Here is a 21156-nt window from a genome sequence, read left to right on the forward strand (position 1 = left end):
CACACACACACACATACACACACACACACACACATACACACACACACACACACACACAGCCTGAGCCTATTAAGCCAATCGTGGAAGTCTAAACAGGCAGCGAACTGAGCAGTGAGGTAGGTAACCCCTCAGGGCCACAGAGAGAGTAAAACGGAGTCAAGAACGAAAAAGAGAATAAGAGAGGGAGACGGAGGGAGGGAGAGTGAGGCGGGTGAGACAGGGTGAGGGGGAGCAAGGGCAAGAAAGAGGACGAAAGAGAGAGATGAGGAAGAGGGGAAGTGAAAGTGTGGGAGGAGAAAGAAACATAAGAAGAAGAGATGAGGATGTTGAGTGAGAAAAGACAGTAGGAGATACAAGTAGGAGAAACTGAATGGCAGACACACACACTCACACACAAACACACACATACATACAAGAGGAGGAGAGGTGGATGTGGCTCTTTAGGAGTCAAGCAGGCGTATGATAGGATATCGTTGCATGTCGTTAACCCTATATTAACCCTGAGAGGCAGCGGGACACTTGCTGCACTACAACATGGATTAACTGGGCCACACACACACTCACACACACATACACAAAAACCGGCACGATGAGCTAGCTGTCAGTCACACACATACACACACACAAATGCACACAAGGACTGATATCCACACTGACACCATGCAATGAGCTGTCAGTCACATGCAAACACTCCTTTCTCCATGTCTGTCACCTGTTTGTACGTACAAATAAGAAGCCAGCAGAGTGTTTGAATTTGTTAAACCGAGATAAACACCGGAATGGCATAACTTTTTACATCATGTATTTTGCCGCCATCTTATTTTCTCAATTCGATGTATTTCCTTTTGAAACAGGATGTTAGAGCGGACATGCTGCTGAAAAAGGAAGCATTCTTTAGAGGCAAATCTGAAATGGTTTTACTGGTGTGATTCACCCTGCACTGCAGCCTTTCTCACTGTTCACCCCACATCTTGTGTTTCCTCCAGTAATTCTCCTCTGTCTAAGTGCTATAAGCAGCAAATGGGAGTCATTAGCGCAGGGACAAGAACATGATCCCTCACTGGCTTCCCATCCGAGTAAACACTAACAGTCAAAGCAGAAACAGGAGGAAGTGCAATGCAGCACCGAGCAACTTGCTTAATACGAGCTACTTATAACAGATGGATGTATAAAGAGAACTGGATACAGCGATTGAGGCAGTGCCCCATTCATTCCTGTTAGAGTTGCTCAGTGGCACATCAAGCCACATAAGCTGAGTTTCTGCAGTATACATGGATCTTCCTCATTGTGAGGCCCATAGAGCAAGTGCACTAGAGGCTAGAGATGAGCGGCTAACTTCTGCCAACAGAGTAGCTAACTTCCGGTTCAGTGCCCTGCTAACTTAAATGGGGATAAAAATGATTTAATCATGCAGCTCTCCTAGACTTTCTAAATGTTATCGGACCTAACGGATCAAATCCCGACAGTCGAACGAATCATTTCGTAGGGATTCTGATGCTCCATAAAATGTATGTACTGATTTACAGACATCTCTTTCACAATAGAAGTCTATGTGAAAAAGTCTTTTTGGGCCCCATGGCATCACATGATGGACCCGGAAGTTGTAATTTAAAGTTTGGTCATTATGTAAAATTGGTTTCAAAACCGGGCACTGTTCCTGGGGGCTTTTTTTTTTTTTTTAATCTTAGATGCTGGTTCCGCTTCTCCACAGCTGTCCAGTGTGCTCAGCAATTTGTCCCTCACTGTGGTCCAAAATTAAGTTACATCGTCACCATGTTTATTTTCCTAAACCAGACCCACTAATTTCAATTGCCTAAACCTATGTAACTTAACATTAAGTACGTAATGTCATTCATGGGACGCTAAATCATTAGATATCATACAAACCGCTGTATGAGGATACGTTACATGACCACACATCTTGTTTGGCACCTCAGCTTGTTGGATGACCAACCAAACATTCACTGGAGAACAGTGTTCGCAGGCTTGACAGCTAATTAGCTGCACAGCTGCAGCACATTTAATCGCATCAACTTACCTGTGAATGTCACTTCGGTGCGTTCAGGTGCTGATGTGGCTCTCACTCTTTAATACCACTGCTAACAACATACTGCACATGACTTGTCAACTACAGCACAAGTTTGTCACTTAATCCCTTGTTCCCTTGCTGGGGCTCAGCCTCACAGCTGCTGTCAATCAAGCACAGACACCCACACACCCCTCCAGCCACTGAGAGGAGAAGGAACATTTCTGATATTTCCCCAAAGATCTGTATTTATCCCTTCTAATAAAAAAAACTGTTAACTTTGAATCTAAAAAAACACAACATTACTTTTGACTGCAAAAAAATGGATGACTAGATGAATTTTCAGTTGGACTTGGAGAGTATTTGTGTGTTTACAAGCAGCGACACACTTACAGCTCTTATTTTGTCTCTCTGTCTCCACATGTTTGGGTCGGACAGCAGATTTCCAGATGTTAAACTGAGAGGCTGTGAACCACTGCAAAGTGGCGGGGGGGCTACAGGAAGTATCCCACGGTATCCACGGTAACCTTGACATTCCATCCTGACCAAGTTCCCCGAAATCTCCCACAATTCACTCTGCTCCTCCACACACACACACACACACTAACACACACACACAAAATACTAAACATCAACGCTCTAAACAGTTCAGTAACACACATCTTATGATTATATTTCCATTATTTTGTCACTTTGTCTTCAGACGGTGGCCCAACCCAAGTCACAGCCAACCACACACACGTACACACACATACATACGCCTTCCAGGCGAATATATAATGGGGTGTAAGCTGAGATGTCTGAGATAGCCGACAAAAACAAAAGGCAGTGGCATAAGGATACTATAATGTCCTGCGCACACACACACATACACACACACACAGGACTGAAGACATTTTACAAACGAAACTGGACAACCTGCTGCCCCAATGACATTTTTGACACACACAAATTTCACACACTGTGGTCATCAGGGTGTCCTCTCTCTCTCACAATATTATATAAAAGCAAGTTATATTTTTTGACCGGAAATCTCAAACATGGGAGGTGATCCTCAGCTCAATCTCTGTGAAGTTAACTGTCTATATTCCATGGGTATTATTCAACTTTCCAATGATAGTCATACTAATTGGACCCATTTCGCTCTATTACTTCACCTCATTCTCACACACTTAAGCCAGCACTGCGGTGTAGAGGCAGCCTTTCAAACACCTTGAACTATTCTACAGTGTTGTTATCATTCAAATTTTCAATGACATTCATACTTATTAAACCTATTCACACTTTTCCAACTACTGCTACTCCTTCACCTTCGTCTAACACATTTAAGCCAGCTTTGCAGTGTAGCGTCAGCTTTTCAAAAACCTTGAAATAGTCCCCAGTATTGGTATCATTCAACTATCCAATGACAGTCATACACATCCTCTTCATTGCAGTACATAAACAGATTTTAAAAACACCCTAAAATATTCCACATCATTCATACATTAATGGTATTGTTCAATATTGAAAGCCAGCATTGCAGTGTAGTGTCAGCTATTCAGCAGGCAGCATTCACACTAGGGGTGTAATTCACTGGTTTCATCACGAAACAATATCATATAGATTCTTTGGACAATGATACGTCTGCCACGATACGATTTCGATACAATGCGATTCAGGGGCCTGCGATCGATATTAGACAATATCATCTACCCATTTAACAAAACTGATTACAGAAGAAGCTGCCACCCTTTTCTTTTTTGTTTTTGGCCATTAAAGATAAAAACAACACAAGTAATATAAGTACTTGTAACTGCTTAAGTGCAGTAAAGTTTACTTAATACTGACTCCACTATCAGACATTACACAGCACATGGAATTCATTGGCCTTCAGGGCTTTCTGGAAGAAATCTTTTCATTTTAACCCAAAGCATTGTCTTTTTCATAAAATTTCAGGTCTATCTGGCTTAAAGCCCTGAAGGCAAACTTCTCCAAACAGCCATAAAATATGGATTAACAACAAGATCATTTAACAAAGGTATAAAATTCAGCTCAGTAATACCTGTCATGGTTCATAGACATGTCAGTTGTTTTTTTGCTAGCCACCCATTATAAGCACAAGCATGTTTACATTGCATGAATTAGCCTAGCTGCTTCAAACAGAGCAGTTAATGTTGCTGAAGTGAGACGTTAGTAGAATGAGATGCCCATCCAGGCAGGTAACGTTGCGTCGTGTTTTATCTCATAACAGCATTTATGTTCAGCATGTTCTCTGTCTGTTGATCCCTTTTTTCTCCGAAATCCAAAGTATGTCCACACTGCTAATTTTTTCCAAGTAAACAACGTCATCCTCATCATCTTTCTCTTGGCTGCTTGCCATCTGCCTGCCGCTGTTTGACGGTGACGCAGACTTTCAAAATAAACGTGTATTCTGAAGATGATGATATGGATGGATGTTTTCACTTTGCATCGATGATACTGGATCATTGATCATTGAACTGATATACCCATCCAGATTGGTGGATCATTACACCCCTAACTCACACCCACAGTTTCATCAGAAATTGCAAATGCATTTTTTAAATAAAATAATTCCACTGTTATTAGTGTTATAAAATATTTAGCTGGATAAATATCTACCACAGTCTTCCACAGTCAGCCAGACCACCTCTGTATGTGAGGGTTCTGGGGCAGAGTAAAGGGGTGGAGGAGGTCAGACAGGTACTGGGGGGCAAGACCAGAAGTTTGCCTCTTTCTGCTAGCTTTAGTAATTGAATTAGCAATTGAACATGTTATTTTGCCAATGGGCCATGCACACGCACGCACACACACACACACACACAAACGCACACATATAAATAAGACAATCATGTGTAGCTGTCGATCAAGACGCCTTTTGCACTTTGTGTCTCACATAGGACACACACACACACACACACACACACACACAGACAAACTGAGTATTGTGCTCTTTGAAAAAGCTCCATCAAAGATCACTTTGAGACACAAGTGTTTATCCACTTCATAAGATTTCTCCAAACACAAAAATAAGTGGGGGAGGTGAGAGAAAGTGGAGCCGAATCCTTAAAACTAAAACTCTGAATTAAGGTGTTTGATTTGGGAGAGGAGAGGAGAGGAGAGGAGAGGAGAGGAGAGGAGAGGAGAGGAGTTTATCTGAGTTTATCATCATACATGACAAAGATAGAAATTTATTTCCTTGGGGTCCATGTGTTAAGAGTGAGTTCAAAATGTTAAAATATATATAAATAGATGTTGACAACAAAAATGACACCGGAGACACTGAGAGCTACTGTGATATATTCATCTTGATTTGATTTGATTTGATTAAAAAAAGAAAAGAAAAATACATGAAACATCAATTCATGTATATTTGACCCGAGAAGAGAGTACATGAAAGTGTTACGTTACCTAAAACATGTGTTTCCTTTGTGGTCTCTGATGGAAGACAAAACAACAATACTTGTACAGGGTCGGCTGTCTCAACTGTCAAAACTGTCCTAAATAATTGCCTTTGGGGTTAAAACCTTGAACCTCCCCTCCAAAAGTCAAAGAATCAAACACTGATAAAAGACCGCAATATTCTGATTTCAAAGTCACTTGACTTTTTTTAAATGGGGTTTGTAAGAAACCATAAGCATGCAATCACTGAAGCACATGTCCCCAAAACAAGTCAAGACAAAGCTAGCATTGATACCAGCAGCAGCAGTCCATTGTACCTTAAAAATACCAGGTATAGAAAGGTATGTATAAAGTTTGAAAAAGTTGAATACACAGTGATGCCCAGTCTTCACAAAGTGACATGATTATGTTTTTTATAGAAGGGCATAGTGCCTCCCCTTCCAGTGTCCCCCATGGGACCTTAATTCAGGAAAAATATGTACTCAACAGCGAGAGACAAATAAAAAGATGTTTGTCAATGTAGAAGACCTTTTTTATAAGTCGCTGTTTGTCAGAAATTTGTTGAAGCACAATTGAGTTTCGTGTGAAACTGCTCAGTGACCTATGTCTCTCATATTGCACAGTATACGTCACCGACACCAACATTCCTGTTACCTTGGCACAAATGCGATGTGTTTTATCCAGCGACTCCTGGTCTTTTTATCAGCCGAGAGGTAACGAGCAAGACCCGCTGCTCATGTGAGTACACCCTGGTCTGAACACACAGGCATTGTAGCTTCAGTGAGGGAAAAAGTTATGATGTCACTTAGCCAACTTTTTTCAGTGTGTAGTCCTTCTAATTATCTTATCTCACAATGTTAGGGCCAATTCATAGTTTCCGTGTCCGCGTGTCTGCAAGGGTTTGCTTTAGTCCACATGACATTAATGACGTCATCTACCCATGTCCTCAAGGGGCCGCAAGACTCCTGTGTAGATGTCTGCATTTAGCCCATTTTTGTGACAGTGGGGACTGCACACATTTCACTCCAGAGGTCAGTCCAAAACTCTGCAGTCAAGCCTGCTGCAGCCTCTGCACCGTGGTGAAGTTAGTTTTAAGTGTGATATTTGACAGACCCAGCTGCATGTTCTTAGTTTCAGTTTCACCTGGCAGTAGGAGGATGGTAAATGTTTCTCCCAGCCGTCGTTTACTGCAGTGGGTTGACGTGGACCCTCATTTGTATTATAAATAGGACCGCGTGTGTATGTCCGAGCCTTTATACTTCAACGGTTTCACGACAAACTGACTTTCTTCAGTTGCAAAATTGTCTTTTAAATTGGCAAACATCATATGTGTAATTCCTGGCACAAGTCAAATGGGATAAAAAAAAAAATTTGTCTCTCGTCCTTGACCTTTGTACACATTTTCCAAAATAAGGTCCCATGGTGGTCCACCACAAGGGAAGTGCTCCACCTCTCTATTTAAAAAGAGTGCCAAATTATTTCACATAATCACAGATGATTTTTTTTTTATCCTACATCAGGTCATACTGTAAGATATTTACTATGATCTCATTAAAAATGAACTTGATTTCCATAAAAATCTATGTAAATTCTATATTTTGCTTTATGACTTAAAGTGGGTTTTACCTTCTGCTGGTTACAGCAACAAAAAAATGATCTCTGATAATGTGGCGATAGTGATGACAATCAGCACTCTTTCACTCCCTGTGAATTACTCCTTAAAACACACACGGAGATGTGCACGGAGAGAAACCTGCTCACAGAGGGTTAAAACAACTGCCAAGAAGAAATCAGATTAAAATGAGGTTGGATCTCATTTCAGTTTTTCTCTGTCACTTTTTTCTTTGCTCATGACCCATTTTTCTGCGCTGCTGCTGCAGGAGAGACAGAGACTGAGAGAGGAGGGGGAGGGGGAGGAGGGGGGGGGGGGTAACTTCAGTCCTCCACCTCGACAGACAGACAGACAGACAGACAGGAAGAAAGAAAGAAGCAGACAGACAGACAGGTAGAAAAAAAAGTGGCAGTGAAAACGACAGACAGCTTCTGCTAGTAAACAGCTCTGTGTTTTGCATTACGTAGAGGAAACACACACACACACACTTGTCTAAGCGCTGTTTGTTCACTCAAGTCTGAAGATGTGCGTAAGTGCACATGTGTGTATGCATGTGCCTGAATCTGCCAGGTAAGAGTAACTGAGCAGCTGATGTCCCCTCTGCACGGGTCAGTGACTGCATTACTGAAGTGTGCTCATGTCAGTGTAACATGCGTGTGAACGTTTAATTCCTCTCATCAAATCACACACGGGTCCTGCTGTTTGGCTCATAAACGCAAAAGCTTCGGTTTCAAATGTTTCAATCTGTCAGAAGCCATCGATTCTATCTAAGGAGTGTCTATTTCAGGAGTGACAGCAGATCATCTAAACACGCAAACATCCCGTCACACACCACCATTCAAACAGGTCACCGCAGTCCATCATCCAGTATGTGAGTGTGAGAGAGTGTGTGAGAGTGTGTGTGAAGGAGAGACAAAGATAGAGACGGAGTGAGAGACAGTACCTGTCGATGATAACAGGGTCTGAGGGTGTCTCATTACGGTTGCCGCAGCTCTTCTTGTCACAGCACCGACTACGAGAAGAGAAGACAGTGGAAGAAGAAGACACGGGTCAAAGTGAGAAAGGAGTTAGACACAGGGAACATACAGTACTTTATACGGGAGTTCACATTTAGATGTTTAAATGGGAGTGTTACAGCATACCATGTGCTTTGTCTGCACTGATGTAGAGAACTTAACACCAAATTGAGTTTTACAGAAAGTCTAGCAGCTCCATGCTGACAGCACGGATAAAAATAGACCCATATGGCATAGAAAGTGAGCGTATGGCAGGATCTGAGAGAGAGGACTAGCCTGCTGGTGAGCTTAGCCATTTCGTGATATGCTCCAAAATCCTGCTGTATCTTAATACATACACTAATACTCCTGTAGTGAGTTGAACTACATGGATTAAAACCTCCATCATCAATCAAGGAGTTGCTCGTGCATTCTGTCCTCCAAAAAAAAAAAAAAAAAACATCCACCACGGATCAGTTGTTTTAGCATGTGCCCAGAAATGACTTTGGTTTACATTCAAGTGACAAAGCCCTGCAGCGGTCGTAACTGTGACTCTTTTCTTTTGGGAGCAAAGGAGGAAGTAAGGTGATGCTATTATAGAACCGCAAAGTCACAAAGGGCGGACGTCCAGGTGGAAGGATGAGTCAACAAATTCTCTGACTAACATCGCTGACCAACAGTCAATTTTGGTTTCTTTTCTATCAGTCTAGATTGGTCTGGTTTGAGTTGTTGCAGAGTGTGTGAGAAATCGGCCGTAGAGATGTCTGTCTTCTCTCGAGCATAATAGCACTTAGTGCCAAAAAATACATTTGAAAAACTCAACAGCAATGTCTCTTTCCAGAAAGCATGACCCGGTTACTCAAGATAATCTACAGACTTTGTTGTGAGCAGTTTCATGTAGAAACTATTTTCTTTTTTAATCACTACGCAGAAGGAGGCGTGCATCTACTCAAACTTGTCTTACCTAACAGCTCAGCCAAGGAGGACGCCATTAATGTTTACAACCCACGCTGTCACGAGCACAAGCCTCTCAGTCATGAGTAGATGCACTCTTCCTTCTGCGTGGTGATATGCTTGGTGGATGTAGTTCAGTAGAAAGAAAGTAGTTCCTACATGAAACTCCTCACACATGGTCTGTAGATTATCTTGAGTAAGTGGGTCATGAGTTTTTCAAATGTATTTTTTTGGCGTTTTGAGCACCACAAGCCGAGTGTCATCTAGGTTTATTAAATTTGAGAGAAGGCAGACATCTCTATGGCCGATATCTCCAACGCTTGGCAACTCACACCGAAACAATCTAGACTGATTAGTACCACTACAGGCAAGAGGAAAAATATATACTTTTGATTTTGGGGTGGACTGTCCCTTTAAATATGACCATGATTGTTCCGTAACCTTAACCAAAAACATGATCTTGCCGTAAACCTAAAATCATTTTGATTTTTCAACTGTATTGTATAAAAATTGCGTTCAGAGATCATTTTGATGTCTGTGTTCTCATCTCCTGGAAACTGTGTGTACTCGTTTGAGGTTGTGAGCAACACATTATATCGTTTTGAACCCCGAAAGAATCACTAATTTTTTTTTTTAATCAAGAAGTTAATTGAATTTGGACCATGCAAGTCCCTTAAAACACTATATGACAACTTCCACTCCATCCTAATTGTACTGATGAACAGGTGAAGTGGAGGGTGGAGGGTGGAGACAATTGAATAGGCCTGAGGCTCAGAAGAGGAGGAGAGGGTGGGATACACACACACACACACACACACACACACACACACACACACACACAAGTAAAAAAAACTGGCATGCACTCCAAAATTCACACATATGTACTGCAAGTCTGTCAAAGCTTTCTTGCGTGCATCAATTATGAATAAAGGTGTAAGCAGGAGGGGAAGGATAAAGCCGGGGGGGTGGGGGGGGCGGTGATGAAGAGTGAAAGGATGAGCGTGGGAGGGAAAGCTAAAACAAGAGGGTGAGAGGGAGGGGGGGCGATGGGAGGGGAGAGGTTTGGGTGGGAAGAAGAGGAAGGGGAGACATCTCAGGTTTCCCACCGTCACAGATGGCAGAGGTGGAAAGAAAGAGACTGATACGTTACACCTTACACATTGTCTCTACTATCTGCTGCTCTGCGTCTCTTTCTGCTCTCTCCCTGTCATTTCCTTTCTGCTGCTCTATGAACTGGGTCACTACGCGGCCCCGGCCCCGGCACCAGGAGGAGGTGAGAGGAAGAAAACCGGAGATGGGGGGAATGGGAAAATGGGGAGCACGGGAAGAGAGGAAGCCTGAGGAGGGAGGGGTGGGTGGAGAGGGGGTAGGGGGCGGGGAGGTAGATGAGGAGGGGAGATTAAGGGAGGACAGAAGAGGAAGAAGAGATGGGAGCAGAGTGGAAGATGTTATAAATGGAGGGGTAGTGGGAAGGAAAAAGAGGGGCGGGACGGGGGTAATGTAGCACTTATTGCTCTGGATCCTGGTGATCTAATCATCTGCTGTCCCCCCTGCATCTCCCCTCCTCCCACCACACACACACACACACACACACACTTGTAAACAATAGAGTCTCAATAGCATGAATTGGAGGTGCCACTTACACCGGATCTATATGTGAAAATCTAAGTAATAAAGGTTTACAATAGCTTTAGATGAGGTCAGCCAGCAATTAATCAATTAGTCAATAAATGAAAAAGGTTCCAGCGTCTCAATGTGAGAATTTGCTGCTTTTCTCTGCTTTGTACCGTTTGAAATTAAATATCTTTAACAAGCAATTTGACAGTGTCATTTTTTGGCGCTGGGAATGATTTCCTCACATTTTATTCAAGAAGTTTCCAGAGAAACCAAATATGCTGGACTGAATTGGTGTATAAAATGATGCACAAAATATTTACAATGTTTCAATTTGATGGAACAGAGCAAGTGGGAACATCACGTATCTTCCACAACGAGCTGGAAAAAGCTGATACATATCTTAATGTGTGGGATAAGATATTTTCCCGACCTTAAACTAAAGGGACAACTGTTTGAAAAGCCAAAAACTGTGCTAAACACATGATATAAACAGTACAGCAGCCTCTGCCGTCCATTCTGTAGTAAAACCTTTTATGTATTCGTGCCAGAGCTCCAACCAAGTTTGCGACGCAGGTCTGTGTGGTGGCAGATTGGCTGGGAGCATATGGCTAATAGCACCACCATGACAATGAGCCACACTGATTAATGGACGCCCTGAGCTCTTTGTGTGTGTGTTCCACGTCGCGTGTTGTGTGTGAGGCCCCCGCTGCAGAATCAGCATGTGAGAACACGAGGCAACAGCCGTAACTTTGACCTCGGTGGCTGCCGCAGACAGGCGAGTGTTTACGTACTTTCTGCACCGCTGCCGCTGCACTGTTGCTCCCCAACGGGAAATGTTTGAGTATTGGAGGCCATTCTGCTGTACAAGTTCATGTACACTGTACATAACAGTTTATCTGTGTTCACGGTGCGTCCCAAACATGATGAACAACAATAATTTACGATAAAATCTGTATTTATTCATAAATTCCTTGTAAATCATATCAGAATTTCAAAGGGGTTTCTATAGTATAAAGCTCTGTAACTGAGCTGCCTGCAGATTATTCAGTGAGCTATAGAATAAAATATTAGTGGGCCTGATTTCACGGCTAAAGTCCCTGCTTGTGCATATAGATGAACCCCAATTTATATTGTTACAGTTAAAGTTGTTCAGTGACAAGGTCAGGGAATAAGAACAACTTAATTCATGTGCTAAATTTGAATTTTTATAACTGTGGTGTGCATGAGGGAGCGTGCATATGCATACTTCTTTGTGTGTGTGTGTGTGTGTGTGTGTGTGTGTAAGTGAGAGGGAGAGAGACCCTGCCTATATTTTATAGTCAGATTGTGGAGGAAGGCCCATTTGTTAGCCATGAAACAACAGGAGGGTTCAGATTGACTAATGAGTTTCTCTGTGTCCTAATTAACCAGGCGTCACAGACACACACACACACCACGCATGCATCCACACACACATTTCCTATTGTATAGGATAGGTTGGTAAAATGCCTCTATAAATAGATCTCTTTCCTCCCAACCTACTTCCGAAGAAATTCATCTTTAGATTATAATTAAAGCAACGACTCTGAGAGCTAAAACTCATCTTCCTCAACAGATACGGCTTCATGTGGATGCGTATGCATGCGTCTGGGTGTGTATGTGTGGGGGGGTTAATGAGGGTGACAAAATAAGAAATGTATTGAGAACAGAGAGGTGACTGGTGAGAACTTTCTGCAGACGAACAAAGTATGTTGCGGGAGAAAAGAGGAGGGGAGAGGAGAGGGGATGGAAGGAAAAGTAAAGCGAGAACAATCGTGTGAAGATAGTTTGGGAAGAGGAAATCATTTTGATGCACTCATCGTCACCTGCACATGATCTCGTGTGTCAGCAGCACTCTGCACATCTCTGGGTTCTTGTCTTGGCCTTCATAAACAATTGCCTGTTAAGAGAGACAAAGTAGAGAGGGGTAGAAAACATATTGTTAGCTCACAGACGGCAAAACTGAATTAACACAAAGTTCAGATCCAGCAAATAGTCCTCTCCATCTTCGCTAGGGTGCTAGTTTCAAGTGTGCTTCATCCAAGTTGAGGAAGGATTGAGATATGGCAACAAAAACAAGTGTTTAAGTCGTTTGATTTAGGATGTCTGTGTTGTGCAATTGATTCAAAATGAGCCATTCTACAGCATGGTAGCCAAAGTCATATCAGTGCAATTTTCTTTTATGTGTTTGTTAAATAAAGCTGTCAACAGCAAAGAATTGTATAAATAGGAGAAAAGATATTGTGTCTGTGAAGGTTAACATTTTTTAACTTGGAGACCAATATCAGCCCCTCAAGGATGTTGCAATGTCGCGATTGCAACAATTAACAATGAATTCTGCCTGACCTTGCACAAAATCACTTTGTTGTTTCTGGTTGTGAAGATGCAGACATGTGCAACACAAACGTCTCAAATTTACCAACAAAAGTTACGGCTAAAACTGTGCAAGCTAGTCCCCTGATGTCCTGCACGAAAGCGGTGGTAAACTTTCCTGTTCTGGAACACAAACGACATCCATTGACAAACACTTTTCTACTACACAACACACACGGAAAAGGGCTGAAACGCGAGGACAATAGACAGATCACCACGACGGAGGCTACTGCACACACATCTACAGTAAGTGCTGACAGAATCAAGGTGAGTTAGATTAAACATGCAAGGTTAACGGTAATGTTAGTGTAGTCCGAACAGTGCAGTTTTATTCTCACTGGAAGAAGTTGCTTTTGATTTTTAAAGAATTATACAGAAAAAAAAAGAATTTTGCAATTTTTGCATGCTCCTGCAACTTCACTGCACTCACCTAAAAATGTTGCAACATGTATACATTTTTTCGAAAAGCTGCCATGAAATTAGCCAGCAACTATCCCCAAAAAGTAGCCTGAAAAATCCTGAAGGAACTGCAATATATAGTTTCGATACAAAAAAGTTAACAAAAAATTTCCTAAAACAGCTGGGCACTGTAGTTTTAGCTAATGTGACTCAAACAGGAGTAAACGGTGCATTCGCTTGAACCTTTTAACTGCGGATTAATATGCATTTGGTGCTCTAAGTGAGTGTTTATGACACAAGGTTGTTATGTATGTGGGATTAACTGAAAATTAACTACAGTGCCAATGCTCATCACAATGAAGATAATGTCACCCAGTGCAAAATGTGGTTTATTAATGTGTTTTTTATGGACAACAATGGAGCTCTGTGGCACAGAGAAATAAAGTACTTCGTGCTTTGGCTGAAAAGACAATTAGTAGACATTAGTAGGATCAATTCACTGTTGGAATTTGCTGACAATATGAAGAGCATACAATATCACCTGCCATATCTTTCAATTACAGACAAATCTCCAAACATTAGTTGAATCCTCATATTATAAAACTTCATATCATTATTTTCAAAATTCAGACTAAGCATAGGCATGTTGTTCATAATCTTGTCAGAGTCAACAAAGTGCTGCCAATCAGACCCTCCCATAGATGCAAGTCATTGTCTTCATCGGTGCATGGATGCATAAAAACTTATTTGCATGTTTTCAGACCACTGCACTCTACATCTACCAAATTGACGAGAGGAGATGACTATATTCTGCAGCAGTGCGCTATGGGAAAACACAAAGACGATATCAAACTGAGAGGAATTTGATTCTTTTTTTCATGCTGTAGCTGTGGTGTCATTTTCTTCCATTGGGGCATTTTTGAGGGTAACGGGTTCAATTCACCTAAAAGAACACGAAGTTTAGCAGTAACACCTCTACTTCACATACACACACTCACACCCATTGTCTTTTCACTGGGAGTCTGTCACCCCCCACCACCACCATCACCACACACACACCTTGTTCACACACCTTGTTTTAGAAAATCTAAACAATGACACCAACATCTCCTCCTCTGCTCACATCAGGTGAAGTCTAATGTTAAAAAGCTTTGGCCATAGTTTCAGCTGAGGCTTTACCTGCTTCCATTATGCAGTCCTCCTGCTTCTGGTAAGGAAGCTCAGAATAAAGCGAAAGCACAAGTCACACACCACTAAGCTATCTATCAGTCAATACACACACCCCGTCTGTCTTTGGTCTATTCCAGTCTGTTTGATCTGTCGTTCTAAACTCCAGCAAGTCTCACCGAGTGACAAGCTCACTTTTCTCTGAGAGCGCTGAAGAAGTTTCACTGTCCTCTCCGATAGTCTTCAGCGGGGGGTTCAGACTACCTGCTGCCATCAACTGAACGTTAGTTTGAGTTTGTAAATGAAGGTCATTCAGCTTAGTGAAAGCTTAAGGGGACAGTTCACCCCCAAAATCAAAAACACATATTTTTTATCTTACCTGTGGTGCTGTTTATCAGTCTAGATTGTTTTGGTGTGAGTTGCTAAGTGTTGGAGATATCGATCGTAGAGATGTCTGCTTTTTCTCGAATATAATGGAACTAGATGGCACTCGGCTTGTGGGGCTCAAAGTGCCAAAAAAATACAATACAAAAACTCAACAGCAATGTCTCTTTCCAGAAATCATCACCTGGTTGCTCAAGATAATCCACAGACCTTGTTGTGAGCAGTTTCATCTGGGAACTATTTTCTTTCTACCAAACTACACCTGCTGACTGTATCACTGCGCAGAAGGAAGCGTGCATCTACTCATGGACAAGAGAATTGTGCTTGTGACAGCACGAGATGTAAACATTAATGGCGTCCACCTCGGCTGAGCTGTAATGTTAGCTAGCTCAGTGGTGCTAGTAGATGCACGATTGCTTCTGCATGGTGATACAGTTGGCAGGTGTAGTTCGGTTGAAAGAAAATAGTTCCTACACAAAACTGCTCACAACAAGGTCTGTGGATTATCTTGAGTAACCGGATCATGATTTCTGGAAAGAGACATTGCTGCTGAGTTTTTCAAATGTATTTTTTTTGCACTTTGAGCACCACAGGCTGAGTGCCATCTAGTTCCATTATATTGAAGAGAAGACAGACATCTCTACAGCTGATATCTCCAACACTCTGCAACTCACACCAAAACAATGTAGACTGATAAATAGCACTACAGGTGAGAAAAAAAATATGTAGTTTTGATTTCAAGGTGAACTGTCCCTTTAACAAATCAAAACAATTTGCAACAACTTGTGCTGATGATATCTGGACATTCGAAAACCTTTTATTGGTCTACTAAGGTCACACCTTTTCTTAGTCCTTCACACTAAAAAAGCAAAGTTCAAGGCTGCATAGTTCTGATGTCATAAATCAAATAACGAGACTCAGTATTATTCTCAGTAGACCTTTGATTGGCAGTGGAGAAGTTTGACATTTGTAAAAATTGGGCTCAAACAATTCACAGATGATGCAGTTATGTGAAGAAGTAGAAGAGGACTTTTAAAGACTAGCATTGTAAAAATCTTGCCTATGAGCTTGGACTGTCCCACCAGGGGCCCCAGGGCGAACATGTTCCACACGGGGCCCCAGCATGAACCGAAATGTAGACTGAGCCCCTCATTTGTAGAAACTACAGCCAAACATGGTCCTCAGAAAGTAGCTTGGAGCTTTGCGGCATTAATGGATAGCAGCAACAGGGGCTGTGCAGTCTGAGGGCCCCATTACAATATTGTTGTAGCCTAAAGCGTTTCATACTAATAGCTAGTTGTCTCCAGGACCCTTTGTGTTTTCTGGAATTGGAGCCCCCATTTGTTTCAGGGCCCGGGGCCTCTGTCAGTAACAATTTTCAATGCATGTGCACATATTCCAGTTGCTAAAAAACGTCTGCAGAAATTGAGTCGATGCATGAATCTGAAGCCTAAAGGGCTCCTGGTGGTCCAGGACTCGAGTTCTGTGTACGCCCAGTCAGTGCAGGCATGAGCTGTGTGATATGAAACAAAAATAATCTAATTTCCAGGCAAAAAGTGCAACAACAGAGCGAGACAGAGCTGGTGCTATGCTAAGATGTCAAGAAGCTGTTCTACAAGGTGACAGACAGGATGGCACAGCAAAGGCTGATGTGCAACTTCAGCCAAATGAGAAGCTAATGAACCAATCCAGAGAGCAGAATAAACTGGTATCCATACTGAAAAGAGTTCAACTGGCTGTGGCCGAAGCAAAGAAGCTCCCGTTGACACACCACTGATGCTGATCCAACACCAAGACATATGAAACTCTTTCTCTAATCCCTCTCTATCACAAACTGAACTGTAATATTTTCCTTCAGTTGTGGCCTAATGAAAACAAATGTGAGTGTGGGAACTGTAAGAAAAGATACAACAGAGAGAGTCTGAAGAAGAGACGCACTTTATAAGCCACAGTTCTGTCTATGATTAGACCTGCTCATTGTGCCATGGGAAAAGTGTGGGCCAGGCAGCTTCCTCTGAACTTCTTTCCTACCCTGGACGAAACATGCATCAATGCCATCTCAACCTCTCTCGTCTTCTCTCTTTATGCACTTTTGCTCTTTTGTTCTCTCTCTTACACATACACATAAAAGAAACCCTTCACACCTTGGGGCAGGTGAATACATTTATCTTTATGAACAGAATTAGGTCTGATGTAACTGAGTTATTCTCCAAAATCACAGAATAGGTCAATAAATCCTTACATGCCCTTTTTTAGGTTACTTAAATCTATCACCTCTGCAACAGACATCAATTCATACAGCATTAAAACTAGAGACCACCTTGTGATGGGGTCACTACAGTCACCATACAGCAATTTGCACCTTGAAATGAATGTGGACCAGGGGAGTAAAGAGGACGGACAATGGCCCCTTGCCTACTTCCTATTCCCGGCCCTATGGCTTGGACCAAACCCATCTTCAAACTCTGCCTCGATCTCGATCATGATCTCATCTACACACCTGCAACTTTCATGACTGCACAGCTGTGACGCAATCGCAGCGACAAATTCTCATACAGACAGACAAATAAACACCTGGCAAAATACTCCAAACAGCTTCTGTGGTAGTTCCCGCTACACTAGATGTCACCAGGATCACATTTTGCCACGATGACACACACACAGGCTCTCAAGGCGAAAACAATACCAGCCCCGCTGTCGCAGCTGGTAAATATAGAAGAATTCATAGTGCTGATACGATGACACACACATTACTCATATTTCCTTTATCCCAGTCGACCATAACTTTAGCTGGATAGAGGACAGATGTCTGTGAGCAGCAGGAGTTCTTCAACAAGGGGAGTGAGAAGTGAAATATTTTGTCTAAACTCATACAGCGGTGGCAAACGTAGCAGAAAAGTCAATAGTGCTGAAAGACGTCTCTATTTTGTGTTAAACCCTGCAAAATTTAATCTGATCATGTCAAGTTTCTACGAGCAAAAGTGGTGCTAACAATGCAGCTTATGTAACGGATCATTTTCTATGCAGGAAGTGATAAACTAAGTAAGCAGGTCACTGTCTCACTATGCAGATATACAGTAGATGATATCCACTTATTTTCCAGCTGACTCCCTGCTTTACCGACTGTTGAGTCGTGTCCCTCTGAGCCAGACTGGGGTCAAAGTCTAACAATCCTGGGCCCCTAGTTGGACACCACGAGGGGTGCCCTTCGCTGCATAATGATTGCTCAAACACTGTGGGATAAGAACAGTTGCCAATCACAGAAAAATGAACTAAAACTGAGGTCTAAAGTTTCTAATATCACTTAGTCTGTCCTGCTCTGCAATCTGAGGCATCTGGAGCTCCAGTCAGGATCAAAGAATGATCTGAAAATAATATTTAATCCTGCTTCTGTGGCAGGCTCTTGTGTAACCATGTAACTTCTTCTCCCATAACTTCTTCCACCATCCCAGCCCACGTTTGTCTTCGTCACACTGTCACCTCGCTCGCTCTCCTCTTGTCTTTCATCTGCTTTTTTCCTCCTCTGCCTCCTCCCCCTCTCCGCCTCACCACCAGGCCGTTTCATACAGCATCTCCACCGCTCTCTCCTCCACCTTTGAAGTAGCGTGACATGCGCGGCGTGTAAACAAGGAGCCGTTAAGCAGGGGAACACACTTCCTCCTGCGTTAGTGTCAGGTCGACTAGCGAGCTAGTGATCCGACAGGGCCGCAGTGACAGACGCTTTATTCTCCGGGACAGAGTCGTGATCAACCGACGCTCGACGCTCGGCTTGTGAAAACTGGGAGGCACTCTCCCCCTCCATTTAACACAATCAGTGCTGGCCCTCTCAGCGCACACACAAAGCAGGTAGACAGACAGAAATAGCAGAATAACAGATGTAAGTGCCAGCTTTAGGTGCCAAACATTGGAGGCTTTACTTTCCCGGGAGAAGAATCACAGTCAGAACTGTGAAATAAACAGAATCAGTGATATGAGCCTAATATACTCAGCATAATACAAAAATATAAGACCGTGCATTTCCATTCTTGACAACACTGATTAACATACAAAGCACTTTAAGGATCCCATTGGTACATTTTGATCAGATAAAATGCACCCATGTGTATACAAAAATTAAGAAAGTTGCATGTTACTGAATTAATCATAGACAAATAAGATAGAGTCAAAGTTTGCTGCAAGCTGATACGCCACTAGTTTCTGTGACCCAAAGCGATGTCTCATTAATGGTTTCTTTCACTGATTGGGGTTTATAAAAATATGAAATGTGTTACAGGGGTTCACTGCCCATATTCTAAGACAGTGGTGCACCACAGGGTCCAAATGTCTCCTTAGTCATTAGTTCAAGGTTCACACAGTTTAATACAGTCAGCGTCATACTTGTGGTTGGACATGTCGTCAACCTAGTTTGCTGTAGCTGTCTATTAGTCTCTCACACTACAGCAGGAAACGACACTTCAAATTAAAGGCTCTGTGCCAGAAATTCACTGTATTTCAAAATGCGCTGTTTTTGACACGTTCTCAAGTCACTTGTGGTCCATTCAGCGTGGACCCGCAACCCACTTTTGGACCGCGACCCACTGCTTGGGAACCACTAATCTAAGAGAAATCAGTACTTTAAAGGAATATTTCACCAGCAAAATGATCATTTGTATCAATTACTCACTCTGCGTTATGCTGAATTTGTAAAGAACAATTCCACGGTGAACGAAGAATCCAAAAACAAGGAAAATTCTTAATGAACTGAAGTAGCTATGATATAGTTTTGCTGTTGTTTAACGCGGCCCCCCTTTTACTACAATCGATCAAGAATTTTCTCCATTTGTGGATTCTTCGTTCACCATGGAGGCATGTGCAAAAACAAAGACTTCTTCACGATTTAGCATAACACAAGGTGAGTAACAGTGATCATTATGCGAGTACAGTATTCCTTTAAGGATTTGCTATCTGACTCTTTCGTGACTCATGACATTTATCGAGTTTTTATACGACATTTAAACTGTTTCAACCTTATCTTTAACTCCGCCTCTCGCTGTTTTGGGGCTTTTCTTTAAAGGTACACCAGGCAGGATGGTCGATTACTGGCTGCAAAGACTATCGCCAGCAAAAGTGAAATTAAAAGCCAACCTCAGATTCACTCTCGTTGGCGTTTTCCCTCATTTATTAGCTTTTTTTTTTTTTTTTGGTGCTGTGTCTCTTGGATGCGTGCTCCTTACTGTCTGGCACCTGGTTGCTACCTTTGCAAAATTCCCCGACCTCACCTGAGCCCTGTGGCGGTCTACACCCATAAATGTCCCAAGCACAGAAAATAAGAAGAGGGCAGAGTCTCTGCAGACAAATACACCACCACACACTTGTACTGGGTCATAAGTGATGACTGAGAGGGATTACGTCTGTATGAGTCTGTACATTGTTTTTTTGTTGTTGTTTTTTTAAGAAAAATTTTGCATAGTGTATCTTTAAAGACGGGTACAGCTGATGCTATTGTTGCAACCAAATAAAGACTAGGGAAAGTGACCAGCCAGTTCTTGTAGCCGCTGCCACTTGTCCAGCTTCAGTGTGTCAAGCTGGTGACGTTAAACCCTCGACAGCCGCGGGCTTGTGGGGATTTTTTTGTTGCTTTTTTTACCTCTCCGTCTGGACTAATATAGTAAATCGCACGGCGTACTGTTGAGCAAGGTTAAGTTGTACGGCCTAAAGAAGTTGTATCTGAAAACATTAATAGCTTGGTTCTTGGCTGTATATTAAAAAACCTGTCAATCAAACTATTAATGACGGAAGATTCCAGTCTCGTGATTCTGTTTTAGATCAGAAGTGTGTCTTTATCGGTAAAGTGAGATCAGATAGACACCAAACTCTGTATTGTTGAGACGCTTCAGTTTTCCTGTCTAGTGAGACAACAATGACATGGAACAATGAGAGGGCAGACCAGCAGTGAGTGTGTGTGTGTGTGTGTGTGTGTGTGTTTGTGTGGTTAGAGGGACAGTGGCCATGACATCACTGACCAACTAAGCCAACCACACGGCTGTTTTGGTTTGACCACCTGTTAATGTTCCAATCCTCTACCACTGGGAATCTCACACTTTCACACACTTTCACACTTTCACACACACACACACACACACGCTCACATGCAACAGAGCATGCTTTATTGCTCGATGTGCATTTTTGCCTGTACACATACATACGTACAGCATTAACTATCTGCACTG

General features: G+C 42.4%; 1 protein-coding gene across 3 annotated transcripts in view; it reads right to left on the reverse strand.

The window, feature by feature from the left end:
• Positions 1 to 21156, reverse strand: part of LOC126388182 (transcription factor COE1-A-like) — a 112243-nt gene that overhangs the window by 86164 nt on the left and 4923 nt on the right. For all 3 annotated transcript variants that reach the window (XM_050041117.1, XM_050041118.1, XM_050041116.1), the window contains exons 5-6: positions 12451 to 12524; positions 7984 to 8052 (exon numbers count right to left, since the gene is read on the reverse strand). In XM_050041117.1, the coding sequence (XP_049897074.1) occupies positions 7984 to 8052; positions 12451 to 12524 (143 nt within the window). The remainder of the gene's footprint in view (positions 1 to 7983; positions 8053 to 12450; positions 12525 to 21156) is intronic.

This window comes from Epinephelus moara, chromosome 3 (genome assembly GCF_006386435.1).
Source record: "Epinephelus moara isolate mb chromosome 3, YSFRI_EMoa_1.0, whole genome shotgun sequence".
Lineage (NCBI taxonomy): Eukaryota > Metazoa > Chordata > Actinopteri > Perciformes > Serranidae > Epinephelus > Epinephelus moara.